Source organism: Pelodiscus sinensis, chromosome 31 (genome assembly GCF_049634645.1).
Source record: "Pelodiscus sinensis isolate JC-2024 chromosome 31, ASM4963464v1, whole genome shotgun sequence".
Lineage (NCBI taxonomy): Eukaryota > Metazoa > Chordata > Testudines > Trionychidae > Pelodiscus > Pelodiscus sinensis.
In genome coordinates, this window is record NC_134741.1 from 2831528 (window position 1) to 2852286 (window position 20759).

At 50.0% G+C, this 20759-nt stretch overlaps 1 protein-coding gene across 1 annotated transcript in view; it reads left to right on the plus strand.

Annotated features, from left to right (window-relative positions):
- LOC142821469 (uncharacterized) overlaps positions 1–12778 on the plus strand; it is an 82763-nt gene extending 69985 nt beyond the window's left edge. The window contains exons 6-11 of the mRNA XM_075912468.1: positions 322–409; positions 1125–1251; positions 5570–5683; positions 8335–8535; positions 10148–10264; positions 10529–12778. Coding sequence (XP_075768583.1) covers positions 322–409; positions 1125–1251; positions 5570–5683; positions 8335–8535; positions 10148–10264; positions 10529–11445 — 1564 coding nt within the window. The 3' untranslated portion in view covers positions 11446–12778. The remainder of the gene's footprint in view (positions 1–321; positions 410–1124; positions 1252–5569; positions 5684–8334; positions 8536–10147; positions 10265–10528) is intronic.
- The last annotated feature ends 7981 nt before the right edge of the window (positions 12779–20759 follow it).

The window sequence follows — 20759 nt, forward strand, 5'->3', positions numbered from 1 at the left end:
CCGTACCTCCAGACTTCTCTTGACTACCCTGTGGGTATGTGTACCACTGGTTGAGAAACACTTAAATAGAGGATTATGACAGGGCAGGAGTGTGGGGGAGTGAGGGGTGGATTTGCACTGTGACCAGGGATAGTGAATTTGGGTGCAAGGTCTGAGCACGGCTGGAGCAAGGGTACACAATGTTTGGATTACATGGGGTGGGGGGTCAGAAGGTTGGGAATGGAGAGGCTGGGGTCCCAGAGTCACCCTTCTTGGAGGAGAGTGTGAAATGAACCAAACCCCCTTTGGAAACCTCCTCAATTGCCCCTCTTACCCTGACAGACTGAAGAATCACGTCCACACTTTGCTCCAGATCATCCCATCTTGTCAGATGCAGGACAGGGAAGTGACTGTGGTGAAGCCAGCTCGGGTAGGGAGTTTTGTGGGAGCTGTGTGTGTATAGGGGGGTTAGTAGATGGGAAGTGCAGAAAATACAGAGGATGAGGCAGGAAATGGGCAGGGTGAGATATACCTGCTGGGACGTGCTCAGCCTAGGGTCTGATGGTCTGAACAGGCCCATTAGGAGAGTGGTGAACGTTCTCCCATTTCTGAAAGAGGAAAAACCCCATGGTCAGGGCTGGGAAAACTGACCAGAGTCTCCATTGGTCCATCAATGGCTACTAGACAGGATGGGCAGAGAAGGTGTCCCGAGCCTCTGTTTGCCAAAAGCTGGGAATGGTCGACAAGACTTGGTGATTCATTGTTCTGTTCATTCCCTCCAGGGTGCCTGCATTGGCCACTGTGGGCAGGCAGGACACGGGGCTAAATGGGCCTTTTCTCTGACCCAGCCTGGCCATTCCTATTGTTGTTTTCTCCTGCTGCCATGAGCTAGGAAGGTGCTGGGATTCCTGTCCCTGTTGCCTGTGCAGAGTTCTGCTTCCCTAGTAGCCTGTGGCAGGCAGGTGGGCGACTGGAAAGACCCTGCTGGGAGGCACAAGGAATTCTCCCCTCTTTCTCCTTTGGAGCCTTCTGGCCTCTCTGGGCAGGTTCGAGGGGAGATTCTTCTCCTTGGACTTCCTCCACTGTGACTTGTGGGGCTAGAGCTGGAGTGGCAGGCGCTGAGAGGGGGGTCTCTGTTGTTTCAGATGCCGGTGACCTTTGAGGAGGTGGCTGTGTATTTCACTGCGGGGCAGGGGGCACTGCTGGATGCTGCTCAAAGAGCCTTCTACAGGGACGTCATGCAGGAGAACTATGAGATGGTGGCCTCGCTGGGTAAGGATTCCTGTGCCTGCAGCCAGCAAAGCCTGGGGGCCAGCATTTCTGCATCTGATCAGTTCAATTAGAGGGGAGTAAGCTCTACAGTCCCCATGTAAAAGACATTTGAATCACCGTGCTTCCTTCTGAGGAACAGGGGAGTCAGACACTTAGGAGACATGCTAATTCATCTCCATCTCCCTAGCTTTCAGAATCATGGTACTATCCTGCCTACATTATTTCTCCATTCACTTGCCTTCTTGGGACTGGCTCCATCTGAGGGGAAGGAACTAGGCAGGAGTCTAACCCCGGGGGGGAGGGGGCGGGTTTGCGAGTGAGAGAGCCCCTCAGAGCCCTCAGATCATTACAACTTGTGGCATGACAGCACTCTGTCACCAAGAGGTGGGGAGTCACTAGGCCCTGCATTCCCATATACAGCCAGACATGACACTCAGTATTTTAAAGAAGCCTTATTGAAGGCACAGAAAGAAACCATCCCGATACGTAGCAAGAGAAGCAAACATGATAGTTTCGGTAACCGGGTTTGGTTCTTTAAAGGATTTGAAACCACAGAGAGAGGAATACTTCTTTTTAGGGTTAAACAAAGATTATTTATTTTTTCTATTTACTTTATAATCAATTTTCCATTTAAATCAATTCATTATTTTTGATTCTTTTAAGATAATATAATATACAAAGAAAAAGTAGAAAAACAGTACAGTTAAAAATAACAAAAAATAACAACTTCTCCTACTGATGTACCCTCCTGAGTTACCTTCAAAAAATCTATGGAGTTAACAGTTATATAATACTCACGTTAAGAAAGATAGAAGCATTGCTTAGATTCAGGAGATATTCTTTTCTTTATGTTTTTCCTTTCTTTGGATTTTTCGTTGCAACTTACGACCGGTATTCGTTCCCCTTTCGGAGCTTATTTGTTCCCCTTTCGGAGCTTATATGCGGCAGCGAGATTCAGCGCCGGGGAGGGAGCCCTGGTTGATCAGACCTGGCTTTTCGGATTCGCAACCCGTCCGCTCGTGGTCTGTTTCAGCCCACCTTATATACCTGTTTCGGTATTTTGGTACTCTTCCACTCGCCTGACAATTGCTGACGTTAGATTTTTGTTGTCTCATTCTGCCCTTACAAAAAACTTTCGTCTGCTCCATTTGGGGTAATCAGCACTTTGTTGCATACTGCTGTCTGAGTTACTTACTTCCCTAAAAGCGGGGTTATTGTTGGTCAACCAATCAAATTTTGTTTTTATTTTTATCTCCTGTATCTGAGAGTGCTGCCTTTCCTTTCCACTTACAATTAAACTGGTGCTCATTTGACATATTCTGGGTAGGCCTCAATACCTTCCTTTCACAGATAGGAGATCGGATTGGCTTACAGGGGAAATCCTTGGTGAACTTAAGCACAAAAAGGGAGCTTACAAAAAGTGAAAACTTGGACAAATGACCAGGGAGGGGTTTAAATGTATAGCTCGAGAATGCCGGGGGGTTATCAGGAAGGCAAAAGCGCAAGTGGAATTGCGACTGGCAAAGGATGTGAAGGATAAGAAGAAAGGTTTTTATAGGCATATTAACAAGAAGAAGGTGATCAGAGAGGATGTGGGGCCCCTACTGGATGAAGGAGGTAACCTAGTGACAGATGATGTGGGGAAAGCTGAAGTACTCAAAGCTTTCTTTGCCTCTGTATTCACGGACAAGGTCAGCTCCCGGACTAATGCGCTAAGTGACGCAAAATGGGATGAAGATGGACAGTCCTTGGTGGGTAAAGAACAGGCAAGGATCTATTTAGAAAAGCTAAACGTACACAAATCCATGGGTCCAGACTTAATGCATCCGAGGGTACTGAGGGAGTTGGCAAATGTCATTGAGGAGCCTTTGGCCATTACCTTTGAAAAGTCGTGGAGATCGGAAGAGATCCCAGATGACTGGAAAAAGACAAATGTGTAGTGCCCATCTTCAAAAAAGGGAAGATGGACAATCCAGGGAACTATAGGCCGGTCAGTCTTACCTCGGTTTCTGGAAAAATCATGAAAGGGATCCTTAAGGAATCCATTTTGAGGCACTTGGAAGAGAGGAAAGTGATCAGGAATAGTCAGCATGGATTCACAAAGGGCAAGTTGTGCCTGACCAATCTGATTAGCTTCTATAATGAGATAACTGGCTTGGTGGACATAGGAAAGTCAGTGGATGTGATATACCTTGACTTTAGCAAGGCTTTTGATATGGTCTCCCACAATATTCTTGCCAGCAAGCTAAGGGAATGTGGATTGGATAAATGGACGGTAAAATGGATAGAAGGCCAGGCCCAGTGGGTAGTGATCAATGGCTCAATATCAGGAATGGTGGTTGGTTTCTAGCGGAGTGCCCCAAGGTTCGGTTCTAGGACCCGTTTTGTTCAATATCTTTATTAATGACCTGGATGAGGGGATGGATTGCACCCTCAGCAAGTTTGCAGATGACACTAAGCTAGGGGGAGAGGTAGATACGCTGGAAGGCAGAGAGAGGGTCCAGAGTGACTTAGACAAATTGGAGGATTGGGCCACAAGAAATCTGATGAGGTTCAAGAAGGACAAGTGCAGAGTCCTGTACTTGGGATGGAAGAATCCCAAGCATTGTTACAGGCTGAGGGCCAACCAGCTAAGTTATAGTTCTGCAGAAAAGGACCTGAGGGTTACAGTGGATGAGAAGCTGGATATGAGTCAATAGTGTGCCTTTGTAGCCAGAAGGCTAATGGCATATTAGATGCATTAAGAGGAGCATTGCCAGCAGATCGAGAGATGTCATTATTCCCCTTTATTTGGCTCTCTAGTATTGTGTCCAGTTTTGGGCCCCCCACTACAAAAAGGATGTGGACGCACTGGAGAGGGTCAAGTGGAGGGCAACCAAAATCATTAAGGGGCTGGAGCATATGACCTATGAGGAGAGGCTGAGGGAGTTGGGTCTGTTTACTCTGCAGAAGCGAAGAGTGAGGGGGGATTTGATAGCAGCCTTCAACTTCCTGAAGGGAGGTTCCAAAGAAGATGGAGAAAGGCTGTTCTCAGTAGTGACAGATGGCAGAGCAAGGTGCAATGGTCTCAAGCTGTGGTGGGAGAGGTCCAGGTTGGATATTAGGAAAAACTATTTCACTAGGGCTTTGTCTACATTGGCAAGATTTTGCACAAAAGTGGCCTGTCTACACTGGCTGCAAGTACTTGCTCAAGAACACTGACGTTCTAATGTAGGAAATCAGTGCTTCTTGCGCAAATATTGTGATGCTCCCGCTCAGGGATAAGCCCTCTTGCACAACTGTTCTTGTGCAAGAGGCCAGTGTAGACAGTCAATATTAATTTCTTGCACAAGAAAGCCCCTTGCACAAGAAAGCCCTATGGCTAAAATGGCCATCAGAGCTTTCTTGCGCATGAGAACGTCTACACTGGCATGGATGCTTTTGCACAAAAGCACATCTCTTACTCAAAGGCACATGCCAGTGTAGACGCTCTCTTGAGCAAATACTTTTAATGCAAGAGTTTTTGCGTTAAAGTATTTGCGCAAAATCATGCCAGTGTAGACGTAGCATAGGAGAGTGGTGAAGCACTGGAATGGGTTATCTAGGGAAGTAGTGGAGTCTCCATCCCTAGAGGTGTTTAAGTCTCAGCTTGACAAAGCCCTGGCTGGGTTGATTTAGTTGGAATTTGTCCTGCCTAGAGCAGGGGGCTGGACTTGATGACCTCCTGAGGTTTCTTCCAGCTCTATGATTCATCTGGCAGGTAGAACAGAAGGTTTATTAGTTCACAGGGATACAGCATAGAACAGAATTCTTAGCCCAGGAACAGTCAGTACAATCCATCTTGGGTAGAAGAGAGCCCAGATCTCTGGCCCCAAGCCAGCGACACTCACTTCCACTCTCCACAGTTAATTCCTGGCTGCAGCCAGCCCTGTGTGAAATTTTGTCCAGCTTCCCAGGTGAAAGGTGTCATCTGGTCACACACCCCTCCCAGGCTCAGATTATCATGAGCCTCAGTTATCATAAATGTGCTGGCCTGGGCATTCTCCTTCAGTGAGTCACCCACATATTCACCTCCAGATAGTTGTGCAGTGTCTAGGGAAACTGAGGCAAACACAGAGAGTTACTACAGGACAGTAGAAATCACATGCAACAGAACAGAGTGAATACAATTCTGACTTTGTCACATTCCCCACCCCATTCTGCCCCAAAAATCTGCTGCTTTCAAGATGTCTTGAGTTACTCCAGTTCCATGTAGGATGAGATTGAGCTCAGGGAATGTTCCTTGTGACACTGCCCAGACTCCATGTGCCTTCACCTTGCCTGATTTTACCTCTTGCAGGATTCTCCATTCCCAAATCTGACCTGATCACCCAGCTAGAACGAGGGGAAGAACCGTGGGTCCTAGATCTCCAGCCCACCAAAGAAATGGAGATCATGAGAGGCACTCAGACAGGTGAGGAGTCAAGGAAACTGAGGTACAGAAATATTTTGGCAAGTGCAAGAAAAAGCTGGGACTCCTGAAAATGAGCAGTGAGCAAGAGCCCTCACTTCTGCCCCATGTTCCCCAGGTAGGGTTGCAGGTATCATCCTGACAAATACCTGTCTCAGCTCCCCAGACATCCTTAGTTGTCAGGAGTTTCTTCCCTTTTTTTCCTTCCTTGGGAGTATTTAGATGGGATGTGGATGCAGAAACCAGTATCTCAGTCTTCTGAACTAATATTCTGCTGTGCTTTCTGTCTTAGGCTATGGCAGGCAATACTTTTTTATGGGGGCGGGTACTCTAAGATTTTGGAAAGTGTTCGAGTGCCGCATTCTTCCATGGTATTAATGGAGCAGGTGCAGGCTCTGGGATGGAGGTTGAGTACAGAAGTGAGCTTGGGGTAAGGGACTGGGGTGCAGGGGTTTGGGATGTAACATAGGGTAGGAAGGGATTGTGATCTGGAGCAGGAGATTGGGGTGCCAGATGCAGGCTGTGGCCAAGAGACTTACTTGCTGGCTGCCAAACTAGCCTGCCTGCTTGCAGAGTGTAAAATGTTTCCCAGCCAGCCTTCTTGCCTGGCCATATGCTTGATGAATAACATCCCAGGGGAAGAGGCATGGTTCTTCTTGGCTGCCTGTTACTCCAACAAGCAGCTCACATTGGGGTGGGACAGCTCCTAAAACTTCCCCCCCTCCAGTTTTAAAACAGAAATTGAGCCCCACAGCTGCTTTTCTGCCTAGCCTGCAGGACAAGCTAGGGAGCCTACCAGGGGCTTCCTAATGCCTCCGCAGGCTGTCTTATGCTCAGATCTGCTTTAGGGTCTATAGAAACCCTGTTTGGTTTCTGTCTACTTAAAGCTGACTTGCTCACGCTGTAAAGCAGGAGCAGGGAGCCGATGGCCTGAGGGCCAGACATGGCCCCTGACTTACCTGAATCTGGCCCCTGAAGCTCAGGGAACCCCCGGTATTGGGGAGCCTGCACTGACCTGTATCCCCAAAAAGTTCCTTTTTTAACCCCTTTTAAAATGAAGTCAGCAAGAAATTAAATTTAGGCAATGTCTAGCTATGCTGCGTCTAAGGAACACATCTGCTTTTTCAGACCAATTTCCGAAAAAGAGGACACGTTCTTTCACCATCCTGTGCCACAGTGCCCAGAGCCCAGAGCTGCTGGGGGAGGTTGGCCCCAGGCTACTCCCAGCAGAGCTGGTTGTGATCCCTGCCCAGAACCCAGGGAAACAGCTCCCAGCATGTGTGGGGTGAAGGAGCCAGCCCTGGGAGGGGGCTGAAGAGGGGAACAGGGATATGTGAGGTAGGGGCAAGAGAGGCATACAGGAGATGCTGAAGGGAGATGGGGGGGGGGGGATTCAGGAGAGATATGAGGCAGATGGGAGCAGGACTGCATTGGAGGGAAACTCGGGGGGTGGCTGGGAGGGAGAGGGGGGATGTGGCAAGGGGAAAGTATTGAAGCAAGAGCAGCCTGGGTGGGGAAGAAAGAGACACAGGTTGCACAGAAGGATATGCAAGAGATAGAATGGCAGCTCCCCCACCTTGTGGGGCAGGAGGGGAGAGGGCAGAGGTGACGTGGTAGCAATAGGGGGCACCAGCTCCTGTGCTCTTGACAAAATTTCAGGTGCTAAATAGGGTGCCCCAAATACCCCCTGGGTTTGAGGGTGCCCCTTCCTGAACCCTACTCAGCAGAGAGAGGGAAATTCTTTCTCTGATTTTTTTTTAAGTGTTGTAGATAGCGGCGAACTCTGATCATTATGGACTGGCAACATTTCATTTGCATATTGATTATTTCCATAATAAATATGCAAATGTTGCCAATCAGCCAAAAGTTCATGAATGGGTTTGCTGGTCTGTGGTATAAAAAAGTTTGGGAACCACTTGTCTAAGTGGATGCAGCTCAGTGAGAAACAATAACTGAAAGCTGAAACCAGACAATTTCAGGCCAGAAAAAAGGCACAAATGTTTGTGAAGGATAATGACGAGCCACAGAAACCAATGGCCACAGGAAGGAAGTGGTGGATTCAACTCAACACTAGGCAACTTTCTAGAAAATGTGGGGAATCAGCTTTGTGCCTGGGTAGCTGGGCTAAGTGTAGTGGCTTGTGCCACAGAGAGGGTTAGACTTCAGGGCTAACGTTCCCCTTGGATATTGTGAGTCTACAAATTTTAGCATCTCACCCTGCAACACTCACCACACATGCTTACTAATAAACATTTGACTCACATTAACTTCACTGCATCTCTGTGAGTCTGTGCTACTAATAAATGGAGGAAAACCAAGGCACTTTAGCTGCCGGAACCTAAATTTAGACACCTCCATCCATGTTCAGGAAGCGTAGTTAGTGGCTTGTATCTTAAACACTGCATGTTCAGAATGAAATCCCATTGTTACAGGCACAGTAATGTTGAAACTCAAGCCAGGTATTAGGAGAAATGAATGTGGATTTGGGATCTAACTTGTGTGTGGTGGTTATGGAATATTGAGACTCAGCATTTGCCCGCAGTGGCAAAGTCTAGCATATGGGTCACCAGGGACAGAGTCTGGGCAGAATGGGGTTGTGGAAAAGGATTAAAGCCACTTTTGAAATGTCTCCAATTGTCTTTCTCCCCTGACAGGCTGCACAACTCCCATGTCTGTCTCCAGTCCAGCCCATGGCCTACAGTGCCCGGGACAGGAAATGGCTGTGCCGGAGCTCGTGACCTTCGAGGAGGTGGCTGTGTATTTCTCTGAGGAGGAATGGGCCCTGCTGGACCCGGGCCAGAGAGCCCTCTACAGGAATGTGATGCAGGAGAACTATAAGGCTGTGAGCTGGCTGGGTAGGGATTCCTATCCCTTTAAGTAATACAAGCTGGATGAGCTCTGGAGCAGCTGGGTTGGGTTTGGTTCAGGGTTCTTCATTAGCCCCACCCCCAATGTCAGGAGTATCAACCCCAATAATGCTGGCTCCTATGTGAAAGACTGGCCCTTCCACACTCCCTCCCATGTGGAGCAGGTTCAGGGATATAACAGTGGTGCTGCTCTTCCCAAAGCCAAGGTCTCCGTTTACTTTCCCACCATCTTGCCCATTGGTTGGAGGTGTCAGTGGTCACGATGTTAAATATCGGTTAATTGAATAGTTGAGTAACCTAATTAATTCTTATTGGTTAGTTGACTATTCTATAGAGCCCAGAAGGCAAGGCTTGCAGCCAGTGCACTCTGATCTCAGTCCCAAGGCGTCCCCTTCCAGAGTACCTTGCTTCCTCTGTTACAGAGGCAGCAGCACAGGGTGCCGGGCAGGAGCAGGTCCGCAAGGGGAGCCAGTTTGAAAACCAGCTTCCCATGCAGACCAGCTGCCTTCTATCAGAAGCAGCAGTACAAGGTGGCAGCAGCCCCTAGCAGGGGATCAGAGCTTCCAGATCTGGTGCAAGCTTGTAACTGAGCCAGGCTGCTTTCCCATCCCTCTCCTAATAAAATTTAACTGCAGAGCTAGAGCAGGGGTAGGCGCAAGCTAGGTCTGAGCCAGGCTGCTAGCCAGCTTGCTAAAAATTTACTGGCAGTGGGGACGAGGGGAATGTTTGTAGTCTCTGGCATTAACCTATAAGCTTTTGCTTATCGATTAATTGGTTAATTGACTACACTGTTACATACGTACTCAATGGAAGTGCCCAGGTAGTAACAGCAGGTACCAGCATTGTGGGGATGAGTACAGCTGTTGTTAGTGCCTGCAGGCTACCCTTGTGCCAGTGGGCTGGACTGCTGGAAGGGGGTGCCATCTCAGAGTTCTTTCCTGCCTCTGGTAGATTCTGTGCAGCCCGAGAGGAAGGGGAGGCACCAAATGGCGAGCTAGACTGGCCACAAGAGGGAGGCTGGGAAACCACACTAAGGGTGCAGCTTCTGGCAGAGTAGAACCAAGGCTGCAGAGGGGGAGCTGAGCTGCAGCAAAACCTACAAGCAGCAGAGCAGCAGCACAGCCCATCTCCACCCTGACTGGCCACAGGAGCAACAGCTGTTGTGGGCAGATGGCAGGGCCCACCCAGGCATAAGCGGTCGGGATCTGGAGCATAGGCAGGGCCTGAAGCAACAAACCAAGGGTTCATTTTGTGCCCAGACAACTTCCTCTGCCTCCTTCTGGTCCAAGTAGAGCATCCGAGCCAAAGAGCATTCCTGTCCTGCCCTGGGATGGGGTGGGGATGGAACCGGCCTGGCGGGAGACTGAGTTGTATCCTAGAGAATGCAGCAGAGGGCTCAGCTCCCTTGGGGAATGAGCTGGACCATTCCCAAGGCAGCGGGGATGCACCTTTACCGCAGGTGAGTGTGTCCTGGGGTCTTGTACCAGCCAGAGCCCAGTCTCTGCAGTGGGGGAAAGAGCCTCTCTGATCCTGGCTCTGGAAGCAGTAATGGCACAGACCTTAATGAACAAGATCAGCACTTGACTAATTGCTCTCCAAGCAGGATTTGCAGTCTCCAAAGCTCATGTGATCTCCTGGGCAAAGCAAGGGGAGGAGCTGTGGATCCCGTATCTCCAGGGCTGTGAGAAAGAGGACATCATCAGTCATATCCACACCGGTGAGTAATCTGCTAAAATGACCTGAGAAACTAATTTCTGTGTTCTCGTGCAGCTGTCATTTGTGCATTTTCATCAAGTGTCACTGACCTTTCAGCCTGTCTTCAACTCCAGTCTGGGGAAGGGGGGAGGAGGATGGGCTCATGATTATTTAACTTTCTAGGATTATTTGGGCGTGTTCTCCTTTTCTGTTCCCTATTCAGAGTTTTCTTTTCAGCTCAGCACAGGGAATGACGCCTGTCTAAATTCTCTCTCTCTCCTTGCAGGTGATGGGATGCTGAGTGATAACAATGAGGAGAGTCTTCAGCAGGAAGCATTGGAGCAAAAGGCTCCACATAGGGTGTTATTGGGAAGATCTGAAGGACATGTTTCTCTGATACGTGAGCAAGGAGAGGCCTATAAGAGTCGGCATAGCCCAGAAAGGCAGCAGGGAAACCATCCAGAGAAGGGACAGGGTAAATCCAGTCACAGGAGCAGAGGGGTGAAAAACGTAGAAACCAGTCAACAGAAAATCCTCCATGAACAGGCACCCTCCATGTACAATAACTGTGCCACTCTTATTGAACATCAGAGAATCCACAGAAGAGAGAAATCCTTCAGCTGCTCTGAGTGTGGGAGGAGCTTCAGTAAGAGGTCAGACCTTGAAAGACATAACAGAATCCACACAGGGGAGAAACCCTTTTCTTGCTTTGACTGTGGGAAAAGCTTTAGTAGGAGCTCACATCTTTTTCAACATCAGAGAACTCACAAAGAAAAGCCATATTTCAACTCTGACTGTGGGGAAAGCTTCAGAGAGAGATCAGACCTTGTTAGACACAGGAGAATCCGCACAGGGGAGAAATCCTTCATCTGCTCTGACTGTGGGGAAAGCTTCAGTTGGAAATCACATCTTAATCTACATAGGAGAATGCACACAGGGGAGAAATACTTTAGCTGCTCTGACTGTGGGAAAAGCTTCAGTTGGAAATCACATCTTAATATACATAGGATAATGCACACAGGAGAAAAACCCTTCAGCTGTTCTGACTGCGGGAAAAGCTTCCGTGGGCACTCACATCTTATTAGTCATATGAGAATCCACACTGGAGAAAAACCTTTCAACTGCTCTGACTGCGGGAGAAGCTTCAGTAGGAGCTCAAATCTTTTTAGACATCAGAAAATCCACACTGGGGTGAAACCCTGATTGCCCTTGTGTGGGAAAAACTTCAGGGAGAGAGGAGGCCTTGTTAAACATGGGAGAATTCACATGGGAAAAACCCTTTGACAGTGGGAAAACCTGGATTTTAATAACCATGATATTGTCACAAAAGAGAGCTGTTGTATGATTGATCAGGCTGCATGACAGGGTATTGATCAGCGTCACAGAACAAAAGATCCACAGTAGCTCCAATATACCTTTAACAAGTTGTATTGCAAGCAATTCAGAAGCAATATATATATATATATATATATATTAGTAGCAAGCAATTAAAAGATGTGTTAAAAGCACGATTTACATTGAATAGTTAACAGTCTAAATGTAATCCTTAACACAATTTAGCAGCCAAATTCTTAATCCTATTTAAAACATACACTCTCATACACATGTACCACTCACCCTCTGCGGCTGGCCAAACCCCAGGTAATTTTGGTTAATTTGGTTGAGGCAGAAGTCTGACGTGCATGTTACCCCAATATGCCGAATCGATGGGCTCCAACTCGTGTAACATGTATCCCCCTCGGTGGGGGCTAGTCAGGTGGGATGTTATCCACTGGTTGCACCCAGCTTGGGTGGGGTGAGGTTGTACCCTCCTTTTTGCTGGTATAACTACAACCGTTCTTGAAGCATCTCATTTGCACCACCTAATTCTGCTTGCTTCACCATGAGTGATAAATAATAGACTGCCCTTGATTAGGTTTCCCCCTTGTTACTCCTCATCTGGGAATAGCCCAAGAGGAGGCAATATTTCTACATAGGGGTGGCTGAGAGCCGCAGTGGTCATTGCAAGAGTAAGGTGGGCAGCTGTGGGACACAGTGGGCCCTTCATCTGCCCTGGAAATGGGCTCTGAGGAGCCCCACCCCTTCTCAGGCAAGTTCCTCACAATTCCTCAAAGCTGCTGCCTGGGCTCTTACCCTCTGCTGGGAACAGAAGTGGGGGCAGGGGGCAGGTAGAGAAGCCTGGGGGAAACTGTGCCAACCCCTCTGCATTCCAGCCCCCCCATTTCCCCACACCAGAGGAGCTTCCCTGCCTCAGGGACAAGAGGAGTACCTTGCTGGGGTGCTCGGTTAGTGGCCTGCCCTCTTTGCTGCACTTCCCAGGAGTGGTTCCTGCCCTGCCTGCGGGCAGGGAGTGGGCAGCACATGGTCTCCTCCAGCTGCCCTAATGCTAAGAGCCAGACATGCTGACTCAGGGGCTTCCCGAGGGCTGTGCAGGGACTGGTAGGGAGTTTGCAGAGCCACACACCAGACATTCCACAGCCTGGCCAGCAGTGCCGCCTAGCACCTCCTGGATTCCCTAAGGCTAGGAGTTTCCAGTCACGAACCAGGCACCTGCCTCCCTTATCCCTCCCCCCATTGCCCTGCCCCCAATCCTCTCACAGCTCCCTTCCCTTGCCCTCATAACTTCTTCCCCTCACCAGGCAAAGACAGGCGTGGATGAGGATCCCAGGGGCTAAGCTGAAAACTCCCAGGTTGGCCTACCGCATCCTATGCCCACTCCAGGCAAGTGAGGCCCCGGCCTAGCTCCTTGGCCCAGGGGGCGGCATGGCCAAGCACAGCACCTGCCTGCAGCGGGGAATTAGGTATCAAGCTCCGTGAGAGCCAGGGCTTAGGTCACATGCTCTGGTGGGAGCTCCCATTGGCTAGCTCCAGCGGCTCCCTGTTTGCTTGCTGGTGTGTGTGTGGCCCATTCTGAGGGGCACATCTCTTCCCTTTCCTTGCCCAGGGAGCGCAAGGGCCCACCTCAGGCTGGGTGTGTACTGGTATGCTTCCTGTGACTGTGCAGGTGCTGGTCAGTGAGGTGCCTGGCGACTGGTCTCAGCACCTCAGGGCTGGTGAATGTGGCCACCGGGTCTTTCTTCGATGTTGTGCATGGGAATTTATTTTCCTTCTGCAGCCTCTGGGGACCCCGGCGCAGGTGTTACTGGCACAAACACAGCAAGGAGAAGGCAGGTGGGGACATGACTAAAATAAGAGCAGGAGGCTCAGGTGTGGGGCCAGCACACAGATACTTTGCTACGTCTACACTGTTAGCGTCTTGCACAAGAACTGTTTTGTGGAAAAGTTCTTGTGCAAAAAGTCTTCTGCAAGAGCGAGTCTACACTGGCATGTGCTTTTGCATAAGAGATGTGCTTTTGCGCTAGAGCATCCATGGCACTGTGGATGATCTCTTTTGCGAGAAAGCTCTAATGACCATTTTAGCCATAGGGGCTTCTCGTGCAAGAAATTCATGTTGCCTGTCTACACTGCCCTCTTGTGTCGGGGCTCTTTTCCGGAAAAGCGCGTCTACATTGGCCACAGATGCTTTTCCGGAAAAAGGGCTTTTCTGGAAAAGCAGCCTGCCAATGTAGACGCTCCTTTTCCGGAAAAACTGAAAACGGAATAGTATTCCATTTTAAGCAGTTCCGGAAATTCAGCCGTGTACTGAGTGTTTGTAGGATGAGCTCTTAAAATTCATGGGAGCAAAAGATACCCTTAATCATGCAGTCTGACCTCCTCTCTGACACAAGCCATTACACTTAGCCCAGTTACCCAGCCACAAAGCTCTGTTTCCCTAAAGCGTGTTTTCTAGAAAGTCACCCAGTGTTGATTTGAAGACACCAAGGCTACGTCTACATTGGCAAGATTTTGCACAAATACTTTTAACGCAAGAGTTTTTGTGTTAAAGTATTTGCGCAAGAGAATGTCTACACTGGCATGTACTTTTACGTAAGAGATGTGCTTTTGCGCAAAAGATGTGCTTTTGCGCAAAAGCATCCATGCCAGTGTAGATGCTCTCTTGCACAAGAAAGCTCCGATGGCTATTTTAGCCATCGGGCTTTCTTGCACAAGAAATTCATGATTCGTGTCTACACTGGTCTCTTGCACAAGAACACTTGCGCAACAGGGCTTATCCCTGAGCAGGAGCATCATAGGTCTTGTGCAAGAAGCACTGATTTCTTACATTAGAATGTCAGTGTTCTTGCGCAAGAACTCGCGGCCAGTGTAGACAGGTGGAAAGTTTTTGCGAAAAGCGGCCAATTTTGCGCAAAATCTTGCCAATGTAGACACAGCCCAAGAGATGGAGAATCCACCAGTTCCTTGCTCATTTGTTTCTGCAACTACTCCGCTTCCCTATCAAACATTTGTGCCTCTTGGCTTTCAGTTATTTGCTCTCACTGACCAGTATCGACTAGACGAGTAGCAGGCAATACATTTTGATGGGGGGGGGTCACTCCAAGATTTTGGAAAGTGGCTGAGCATTGCACTCTTCCATGACATTAATGGAGGAAATGCAGGGTCTAGGATGGTCGTTGGGAAAAGAAGGGAGGTTGAGGTAAGGGATTCGGATGCAGAAGGGAGAGAGAGGGGTCTGGGAGGGAGTTTGGGTGAAGGGGGCAGGCTGTGGCTTGGGACACTGGATTAGCCAATTACTCATTAGATATTTAAAGTAACTAATTAGAGAAGTGTCTGAGTGAACAAATAAGGGACTGTATCAGAGGGGTAGCCGTGTTAGTCTGAATCTGCAAAAGCGACGAGGAGTCCTGTGGCACCTTATAGACTAACTGAAGTGTAGGAGCATAAGCTTTCGTGGGCAAAGACCCACTTCGTCAGATGCATGTAGTGGAAATTTCCAGAGGCAGGAATAAATACGCAGGCCAGGATCAGGCTGGAGATGACGAGGTGGATCCAATCAAGGAGGATGAGGCCCACTTCTAGCAGCTGATCTGGAGGTGTGAATTCCAAGAGAGCAGAAGCTGCTTTTGTAGTTAGCAAGCCATTCACAGTCTTTGTTTAATCCAGAGTTGATTGTGTCAAACTTAAAGATGAACTGTAGCTCAGCAGTTTCTCTTTGAAGTCTGGTCCTGAAGTTTTTTTGCTGCAGGATGGCTACTTTTAGATCTGCAATTGTGTGTCCAGGAAGATTGAAGTGTTCCCCTACAGGTTTTTGTATGTTGCCATTCCTAATATCAGATTTGTGTCCATTGATTCTTTTACGTAGGGACTGTCCTGTTTGGCCGATGTATATAGCAGTGGGGCATTGTTGGCACATGATGGCATATATTACGTTGGTGGATGTGCAGGAGAATGTACCAGTGACAGTATGGCTGATCTGGTTAGGTCCTGTGATGGTGTTGCTGGTGTACATATGTGGGCAGAGTTGGCACCGAGGTTTGTTGCAAGGATTGGTTCCTGAGTTCGAGTTGTTATGGTGCGGTGTGTAGTTGCTGGTGAGAATATGCTTCAGGTTGGCGGGTTGTCTGTGGGCAAGGACCGGCCTACCTCCCAAGGCCTGTGAAAGCGAGGGATCATTGTCCAGGATGGGTTGTAGATCACTAATGATGTGTTGGAGAGGTTTTAGCTGGGGACTGTAGGTGATGGCCAGTGGTGTTCTGTTGGTTTCTTTCTTGGGCTTGTCCCGTAGCAGGAGGCAGTTGCATTGGCCTCTTCTCTCTGTAGCCAGGCCTAAGCCAGGACTGATATTGTCAGGAAGGAGAATATGACCCGACTCCCTGCACCTGGGTCCTGACTTTGTAGCAGGGACAGCAACAGTTACAGGCCCACAGGAGGTGGCTGGGTTGATACTCAACTTTCAGCCTTTGGCTCTTGGGACTCTCAGTTGAGGTGAAAAGAACCAGGGGGTGGGAGGCACCAGCCCTCTAACAATATCCCCTAAGGGACTGTCTGCAGGACCAAGAAACCCCAGGCTGTGAACTGGAGGGAGCCCCCCCAGAGGTGTTAACTGAAGGGTTGAGCATCTTCAATACCCAGGTTCCAAACTGTCCCACTTGGCTCCCAATCTGCCCCCCCCCCCCAACCACGTGGCTGTAGGTGCCAGTGTCTCAACACGGTGAAATCAGAACAGACACAGACACTGACAGTAAATGGGTCCTCTCAGAAACCCTCTGGATGCTGGGCTTCCCCTCTGCCCCATCAGAGGTATGTGTCACTGCTGTGTGACTGCTCCACTTGCATATTCCCATTGCAGAGAGCACTGTGAGCCAGACTATGAGTAGGCAGCCCATCTCTGGGCACCCAGGGGATGTTTGGGTTTGTTACCAGCACTGAGCTTTGCACAGTAGCCCAGGGAACATTGTGAACAGCCAGAACCTTCCCGCCCTGGGTGTCCATGCACAAAGGTTCCCAGTAGCACCAGCTTTGGGTTGTTTGAAACAAACCACTCTAGCTCAGATGAGGTGACTGAGTGACTAAGGTGCTGGACTGTTAATCCATTGGGTTCTGCATGCATGGGTTCCAATCCCATCCTCATGGGGTGTAAGTAACCCTCCCTCTTGCTTTTCTTAGAGCTCTCTTCAGTTCAGTGCCAGACCCTCCTGTAAAACTGCCTGCCCCAGCCCCCTGGAGAAAGGGGAAATCTCCACAGAGACACTCCCATATGTGACCCTCAATCCCTTCTGCCCTCAAGGGGAAACCTCACAAAGGAGATTCCAGGCCATGGGAGTCTCTGAGCCCTGAAGCCTGTCATCATGGACCCTCTGTGAGGCCATTGCCGCACAACCAATGATCTGTAGTGCTGCAAAACACCCTTGTGTTGTCACTGCTGCCTAGCAGGGGCTCATGTCCTGCCCCTTGGCATGTTTGAGCTGCTCCCTGTTTCACCCCATTCACTCGGGGCTGGTTCTGGGGTTCAAGCAGGGAACATCAGAGGCTGCTCAGGGTGCCACATGCAATCTAGAGACTTAAGGCCAGAACAGAGTTCATCTAATCTGTTCCCCTTCCTCACCCCTCACCACACTTAGTATCAGCAGCCTCTTGTATGACACAGCAATGTTCCCACCATGTGGGAGCCTCAAAATTAGCCAGAGGCCGGCTCCCTTAAAACGGATGTTCTACCTCAACTTCCAGCCCCAGGAAGCACTGGAGTATCATTACTTTGACTGCCTCTGGGGAGTGGTAATTTTGAAATAGCGGCACTGGAGTGCCCACATAGCCGCTATTTCAAATTAACTATTTCAAAATGTGTTATTTCCCAAGGAAAGCAGGAGAGCAGATTTCAAAATAACCACCCCATTATTTTGAAATGACAGGCTTGATAGAGTGAACACTCAGCTTGTTATTTCAAAATAACTCTCTAATTTAGAACAAGGGCTTGGTTTCTACCCTACCAACAATTTTAGCTCCAATGATTATTTCCCACAAGAGCCTCTTGGGTCCTGTGGGTCAGAAGTGAGGGCACTGTGGAGCAGGCAGGTAACCAGAAGCCCCCAACTCAAAAGAGGTTTCCTACCCCTGAACTGAAGGGAAGCAAGGAATGCAGCATGTCAATCAGAGGGGCCCAGAGAGAGCACTGCTGGCAGGTCCCATGGTGTAAGGGGCAGCCCTCAGGACTCTGGATCCTGCTACCTGAGCTCATATCTCAGTGGGACCTGCTGGTGAAATGTTCATTTGCTGCAAATCCTTAGTAATGAAAGGTTTTGGCTTCCCTGTCCTAAAATGCCCCAGAGTCTTTCCCCCTTCTTGGGTGACTGGTGCCCATTAGAGTTAGGTGTTTTACCTGTCTGGTTCAGTGGGGTGGCTGCTGCATGTTGGGGCCCTAGAACTTAACAGACTGGCTAGAGATTGAGGGGGTCTGAGGTTGTATATTGTGCTGCTTTACCTGATGCCCACACATTTGGTCTCTGTATCGGCAGCTGCCAGGCTGTTCCCCTTGCCCCCAGGGCACTTCAAGGAAGGAGTAGCAGGGCCAGGCTCAATAGTCAAGGCAGAGTTACAGACTGGCCCTCAACCAACCTTTCCTCCTTTGGGCACGTGGAGCAACTGCAGCTGGGACTGAGAGCTCTGTGGCAAGGCTCAAAGGCCCCAGAGCAACCGCAGGCAGGGAAAGAGGAGGGGAGACCCTGCCTCCATGTGGCCTGAGGACCCCCACACAGAGCCCAGCCGGTCTGCTCCCGACCCCCAAATGTTCCCTCAATCCACTCCCAGAGCAGCCTCACAAGGTGCCAGGCAATCAAGGTCAATCCCCTGTTGGGTCCTCTGCCCATGGCCACACAAGACTTTCTTTTGAAGGGGACAGGGAAGGCCAACCTACCCCAGAGGAAGGGGGGGGCTGAAGCTGAGATAAAACAGAATAGCTGTATCTACATTGGCACCCGGAAAAGGGATGCTAATGAGACACTCCGGAATTGCAAATGCCACAGGGGATTTAAATATCCCCCGCGGCATTTGCATGAACATGGCTGCCGCCTTTTTCTGGCTCTGGGTTTTGCCGGAGAAAAGCGCCAGTCTAGACGGGATCTTGTGGAAAATAAACCCTTTTCTGGAAGATCCCTTATTCCTACTTTCAAGTAGGACTCTCAGCAAGCATGAAACAGGAAGGTTTATTGCGCATCTGGGACCCTGTTCCTGGAGGGACAGGAAGAGGGGGGTGTCTCTGACCTATCCCCAAGTGCTGCCTGCCCTGGGGCAGCGGCTGGGCTGGGCTGGGCAGGGGCTGGCTGGGCTGAGGGTGGTGCCCTGGGAGTGGCTACCCGGGCACAGCTTTCTAAATACCATTGGCTCTGCGGGAGATTCCCCTTTCCAGCTGCAGCCTGAGCTGTGGGGCCCAGCAGCCCCACCACCCCTTCTTCCCCCCAGGGCTCAGGGACATGAGCTTTGTCTGGCCCCAGAGTTTCAGCAAGCAGAGGCTGTCTCACTTCTTGCTCCCCATCCAGAGCCAGGGATCGCTTCCTCCTGATCCTGCTGCTGGGTCCAATTGAGCAACGGGCTCCCAGACTCCTGCTGGCTGCTGCTGAGTCCTAGCACAACTCCCACCCATGTGCTCGGTCAGTGTGTTGTGGCCCAGCAGCCAGCAGTTCACGGCCCACCACGGGTCCATGGACCAGCAGTTGGGAACCTCTGCTCTAAAGTGCCTGCTTGTGTGGCTGTACACAAAGAAGTGAATGGCCAAGAGTGGAGCTGCACAGCTGGGGTTCCACTAATGAGGTGCCTCCTGGACCCTGTGGAAGATGGGGAAATAAGGAGTGGGTGGGGAAGATTGGGAGAATAGGGGGAAGGGTGGCAGGGTCAGTGGGATGAGGTGGGGGTGGGCTGTTTGGAGCATCCCTGCACTGCTGCTGGTGTTTGCTAGAGCCTGGACTCTCTTTCCCAGGCCCAGACTAGGCAGGGGGGAGCAGGATGCACAGGAGGTGGGGTGCCAAGAGCAAGGTCAATCCATGCTCAGCTTCCCTTTTTTTCTTGTTGAGGCAACTCTGAGGCTTTGGTGAGGAGCTGGTATTAATTTCCTTCTGATTGTCAGTGTTATTCCTGGCATATCTCAGACTTTCTTCTTATGTGATGGGGAGGAGGAATGCACTGCCCCCACTATTTTCCATTGTTAGAATTATAGAACAAACCCCAAGCTCTGATTTCTTTGCAGTTCTAGGCCAGCGGGTGTGGCACCTCCTATCAGCAGGGACAGAGGAAGCGTGAGACCAAGGTGTGTTTCAGTTGACTGGTGGACATCTGGCAGGAGAGGTTAGTTTGATGGGAGGGAGACAAATCCAGAGCAGAGAGGTGCAGAGAGCTTAGCAGAACTTGATGCAAGATCTGACTTAGTGTTGTTTTTACTTGTAAAGCCTTTAGGCTGCCTTTCTGGAAATATGTCATCTTAGTGTCCTGGGAGGTTGAATATTTTAAAAAGTGCAGAGGAGGCTGCAATGAAGCCATAACAAGCTGAGGATCAGGATTTACGCTATCTAATTCTCGGGTCCCGAAGCAACCGCCACTGCTACAGCCACGCGTCTCCCTCCAGGCGCTGGGGCGTGTGTGCTGAGTGGCCGGTGCGCTGAGCAGTCAGCATGCCATGCGCCACCCCCAACCTAATCTCCCTTCCCTTCTCCAGAACCAGACATGTCCCCTCCCCCACTAAACTTATGTCCAGGTCCCGGAGCCGCCACTCGCACTGCCACTGCTGCAGCCCGAGTCCCTGCCGCTGCCTGTGCTCAGCAGCTGGCTGCCAACATGTGCAGGCTGGGATGCTGTGTGCGACCCAGTCTGCACATGCAGGATATGAAGCAGTACACTGGCGGCTGTGAGTGGAACGGCATGGGCCATGAGCATGCATGCGGCTCACAGCGGCCCAGCTGTGAGAGTGGCTGACCTAAGCAGTTCCGGTTTCTGTTCAGGTTCCATCAGGAGCCGCAGTTTTTTTCCGTTGGGAGCCGCGGATTGCGCACCTCTGTTACAGAACACTAGAACTGGAAGGGATCTTGAGAGGTCATCAACTCCAGTCCCCTGCATTCACAGGAGGTCCAAACACCATCTTATTTCTGACAGATGTCTATTTAACTTGCATTTAGATATCTCCAATGATGGAAATT